We start from the raw sequence: 4,817 nt of genomic DNA on the forward strand, positions 1-4,817 counted from the left end.
CATTTCCTCCAAATCAATGAAAATGTCCTCACATGCTACCCAACACAGAAAATAACCATGGTAAGCAATGAAATCAAGAGTGGGTTGGGGACAACAGGTCATTCTATTTACTTGGTGGAAGGAAAAACTACTTAGCTGGATTACCACTAACTGAATTACAAATCCACCATTTACAAGTTTACTAGCATTATGCAGGCAATTTTGTATTTTTCATAAACTCCACACATTTAAAGTTAAAAAACACACACACACACCATAAACTGTCCCAGCGGGATCTGCCCGAAGAGGGGCCGGGGCCGGGCATAGAAAACATCACGTGGGGCGAGAAAAAGTTAGGACCCGGTGGTACTGACAACGACCAGACATGGGCACCTCGCGGAGCTTTCATCCGTCCCCGCCCCTGGGCAGCGGCTCTGGGAGGGTGGCCGGCACCTCGGGGTCGGCGTGTGTGGAAATCAACAGCATCTGGCTCGTCTGCCCTTCGGCCGCCGGTTTGCCCGTTTGTGAGGTCACAGTGAGGCCATCTCCGGGCCGCGTTCAGTCTGGGTCAGACTTCATGGAAGGAAGAGGGAGGAGCTGTTTGTGGGCATTGGGTGTCCCGGGGACCCGGCCCGCGTTCTGCCGGACTGTGAGCCCCGGAGAAAAACGGGCGCCGGGAAATTCGCCTCCCGCTGCCTCCTCGGGTGCAGCTGGGCGGTGGCTGAGCATCCTCTCCTTTCTCTCTTTTGCAGTTTGTGTTTCTTATCTGGGAAGATTTTACCAGGACCTCAAAGACAGAGATGTCACCTTCTCACCGGCCTCTATCGAAAAAGAACTTGTAAACTTCTGCCGCGAAGCAAGAGGCAAAGAGAATCGGTTGGTGAGTAGCTGGCGACCCCTCCCCGCAGGCCCGGGCGGAGGCCCGAGTGAGTCCCGAGTGAGTCCCGGATGAACTCATGCCCGACTGACCTGCCTTCTCTGCGGTTGTCACATGTTTTGTCCGGTTACTGTTGACTAAGCACCTGCTCGGTGCTGGCACTGGGACTCTCCAGGGAGGAGAGTGACAGGCAAAGGGCGCAGGGTGGGTGTCAGGAGGAAAAGGGATGGTGGGGTGGAGAGGGGAAGGGTCATGGGTGGGCGAAGAGCATCCCAGGCCAAGGGAACAGCCAGTGGGAGTGCCCAGAGGCCAGAACGATCTTGGCATGAGCGAGGACAGAGGTACTATGTGCACAGGGTGGGCTGGGGCCCCATGGAGGCCAGGAGCCCCAGTGAGGCGTGTCTTTTGTAGCTTTCATTTCCTTGGCAGTCTGGTTCTGTCTGTCTGTCTGTTTAAAGGATTGAACCCTGGTGGCTCTTAGCCTCATGTGGTGGCTGCCAGCTCTGGGACTGAGCATGTCACGACTCGGGGCTCCCGCGGACTGTATCTGACCGCCAGCACAGGCGCGGCCTGGGGAAAGGAGGGCCCGGCAGAGAGAGGAGGTGCTCTGAGACGGCAGGGCATTCCCCTGAGGCCGTATCCTTTCTTGCTGCAGTGCTACTACATTGGGGCCACGGATGACGCCGCCACCAAGATCATCAACGAGGTGTCCAAGCCGCTGGCCCACCACATCCCCGTGGAGAAAATCTGCGAGAAACTCAAGAAGAAAGACAGCCAGATCTGCGAGCTGAAGTACGGTGAGTGGTCGGGCCTACACCACAGGCCTTCTGCGACTCGGTGCCAGCTTCGTGGGGTGATACACGAGAGCCCTCGTGTGTATGTGGCTGAACATGGCAGACGGTGCTAAGTGGGGGGTGCAGATCTGGCATCCTGATGGGTGGAGGTCAGAAGAGGTATCATTGGGGTGACTTTTCAGCAAACTTTGTAGGAGGTGGGACATTAGCCAAGGGAATGGAAGAACATTCCAGACAGAGGAAGTAGGCAGGGCAGAGACAGCAGTGTGGCATGACAGGTGGTGAGCTGGTCACAGGGCGCCTTGCAGGTTGGTGAAGAAAGATCTGGCTGTTAATCTGGGCAAAGTTGGGGGCATGGGTTTGAGGGCTGAGGAGGGGTGTGGTGGGGCCTTCCTTGGTTTAACGGGCTTTCCTGGCTGCAAGCGCTTTATAATTTTGAAAGGAAGTGCGTGTCCGGGCAGGTCAGGAGCTGGGGCTGCCATGGCATCTTCTATGCGTAGGTCTCTGCTGGGAAAGAAGGGTCAGGACCAGCAAGTGTTGTTTTCTTCTATGACGTTTCAATGTCACCAACACATTTCATTGTGGTCTGAGTGTCCAAAGTCCTGTGTTCACCCACGTGTGTCAAGGACGCCTGGACTTGGAGAGAGCCCCTGGGAAGTGCAGTTGGCGCAGGCCTCTCTCGGTCACAAGGAGTGGAGCGTGAGCTCCTGACTCGGGGCCTGACCAGGGCCTGTGCTGGGAAATGGGCTGGGGGATCTACCCGCTTTGTTGCCCTGAAACGGTCATTTTACATAACTTGACCTCTACCATGACTATTCAAGAGGCGCTTGGGCGAGGGGTAGCCACATTCCTCCTGAAGGACTAGGCTGTGACCTCCATCCCTGTCCCTGGTGACACTGCCAGCATGAGACCAGCCTTCCTGGTGAAGAGGCCAACCTCCCCCTCGGGGGCCTGGGACTGCACACCTGTGTGTGTCTGGAACTGTCTCCCCATGACCAGTAGGGCCACTTGTTTAAGGGGTGGTTTGGCTGTGCAGGGGATCCAGCCTGGGCCTGCCGGGGGTCTGTGGCCGCCCCGCCCAGCTGGTAACTCTCCTGCTCTCCTCCAGACAAGCAGATCGACCTGAGCACGGTGGACCTGAAAAAGCTGCGCGTTAAAGAGCTAAAGAAGATCTTGGACGACTGGGGGGAGACATGCAAAGGCTGTGCAGAAAAGTCCGACTACATCCGGAAGATCCATGAACTGATGCCCAAGTACGCCCCCAAGGCGGCCAGCTCACGGACTGATTTGTAGTCGGCCCATCCCTGCGGCCCTTGAGGGAAAGAAACAGTTCAGCTGTGTCTTCCCCAAACAGCGTTTTGTAATTTATTTTTAGACCAGCTCCTGACAAGTCAGGTGTGGAGCCTGAGCCTGGAGCTCTCTGGATGGTGCTGGCTCTCCAGCACCCCTGTCGGGGGTCACTTCCTTCTGTTGCTGGTTTTCTCTGGGACTTCAAAGTGTGTCTGGGATTTTTTTATTAAAGGAAGAAAACTTCTAGCTGTCCTTGGAGAATTGAACACTGAATTAGTGTCTCGCCCACATGAAGATCCCACTGACTTATGCTTTCTGGTTTACAGAATTTCCAGGTCCATTCACGTTGGTACCCCGACGGGCATCAGTGCTGGAGATCCCCGGGTGGGATGCGGGCTGGGCTGGCGGGCTGTGCGGGGAGGGGGGGAGGCCCAGGAGGAAGCTGGGCTTAATTCCCACAGTGACTATCTCACCCTCCTGCTGGGCTGGAGGCGGCCCAGCTTCTTGGGAGGCACAGGGGGTGGAGTCTGCCATACAAGGTAAGGGCTTACGTCCAGGCCGAGTGGTTTTCTGCGACGATGACGTCAGTCGCTGTTCAGCACGGTCACGTTTCTAAGATGCTCTTGACCCGGCTCCTCTCAGATCTGGCCATGTGCGCACTTGCTCATCGGAGCTGTGGTCTAGTGTCAGCAGCAGCCTTAGGCCTCGTGGGGCTTCTGCAAGACCAGGAGGGGGCGGTTTGTCAGAAGAGCCCGGGAGGCTGCCCTTCGTCTTTCCCTGAGAGAAGTCGCAGCTGAGGTCCTCGGGGGGCTTGTCCCCACATCCGGTTTTAGTTGCTTTCTGTGGGGTTGGTGCTCAGAAACCCAGGTTTGGGCAGGAGCTGTGACTCAATGGAAACATCTATTCTCGGACCCGCAGAGACCACCTGCCGGGAAGGACAAGCAGTTCTTGCCAAGGACTTGCTCAGCCCTCAGACCTCCTGTGTGCAATTCCTGAGTTCGGTTTGCCTACATAAGGGCCTCGGTACCGCCCACGAGGGCTTGGCAGCACCATGTCTGAGGACCACCAGAGGCTGAGCCACTTCTCAGGCCAAGACTTCCTTGATTGGGGGAGCCAGGGGGCTCTTAAGATCTGACAAGCAGTGTCCTGAGCCCATAAAAAGTGCCGGGAAAATCCACGGTTGGAGCCAGAAGTCTTGGAAGATGGATCTGTCTCAGCCCCCTAGGTCTGTGTTCCCAGGGCTTCCGTGTCCACCAGGCCACCGGACAGGGAAGACTGCCCGCCCGAGGGCTGACCCCATGGTTGTGCGGGAGCAGGTTTCAGCAGGGCGTGCAGTGCTACAGGTGTTCTTCTAAGGCCTTTCCCGTGCACCTGTTCTGGCTGCTCCGGAGCTGTTGTCCAGTGCGGGAGGAGAGTGCGGTGGGCAGCCACGTTCCTGTGGCTTCAGTGGGCAGGTTCTGCGATGGGTCCAGCACTTCTCCCTGGCTCCCCTCACTTCACCTCGGAGAGGAGGCCCTGCCCCTGGAAGAGGCGGGTGGCAATCAGGTTAACTAGTGGACGTGGCCTTCCCTGCGCCCTGGCAGCCGCCGTCTGGGGCCAAGGAGCCTATTCCCACCTTGGCCTAGACAAGTCTCGCCTCCACATGAGTAGCCACGCCTCTGGGTGGGTGGAATGAGGAGCTGGGGGCGCCGCAGGTGAGCGGAGTTGTGAGCGTGGGTCCTGGGCCGGGCCTAGGCAGCGGCGTGCTCCAATCCTCGGGGTGGTCAGCCCTGAACCCCAGTCGGGAGACGCGTGGTGGGGCAGGAGGGCTACTGCGTAAAGGGGCCGCGGGTCCCGGCGCGCACAGAGGGAGGGTCGGGAGCGGTTCGAGCCGCCCT

The 4,817-nt window shown here is 57.9% G+C and overlaps 1 protein-coding gene across 1 annotated transcript; it reads left to right on the top strand.

Annotated features, from left to right (window-relative positions):
- Positions 1 to 349: 349 nt before the first annotated feature.
- MANF (mesencephalic astrocyte derived neurotrophic factor) lies at positions 350 to 3,192 on the top strand. The gene is made up of 3 exons (XM_006770474.2): positions 350 to 859; positions 1,512 to 1,653; positions 2,759 to 3,192. The coding sequence occupies exons 1-3, from the start codon at positions 365 to 367 to the stop codon at positions 2,941 to 2,943; spliced, it is 822 nt and encodes a 273-aa protein (XP_006770537.1). The 5' UTR covers positions 350 to 364; the 3' UTR covers positions 2,944 to 3,192.
- The last annotated feature ends 1,625 nt before the right edge of the window (positions 3,193 to 4,817 follow it).

This window comes from Myotis davidii, unplaced genomic scaffold (assembly GCF_000327345.1).
Source record: "Myotis davidii unplaced genomic scaffold, ASM32734v1 scaffold663, whole genome shotgun sequence".
Lineage (NCBI taxonomy): Eukaryota > Metazoa > Chordata > Mammalia > Chiroptera > Vespertilionidae > Myotis > Myotis davidii.

Bases quoted from the DNA above. Each gene is read 5' to 3' on its own strand.
- MANF (XM_006770474.2), top strand. From the start codon at position 365: ATGGGCACCTCGCGGAGCTTTCATCCGTCCCCGCCCCTGGGCAGCGGC. The intron at 860-1,511 runs GTGAGTAGCTGG...TTCTTGCTGCAG, and splicing joins GAGGCAAAGAGAATCGGTTG to TGCTACTACATTGGGGCCAC. The intron at 1,654-2,758 runs GTGAGTGGTCGG...GCTCTCCTCCAG, and splicing joins GATCTGCGAGCTGAAGTACG to ACAAGCAGATCGACCTGAGC.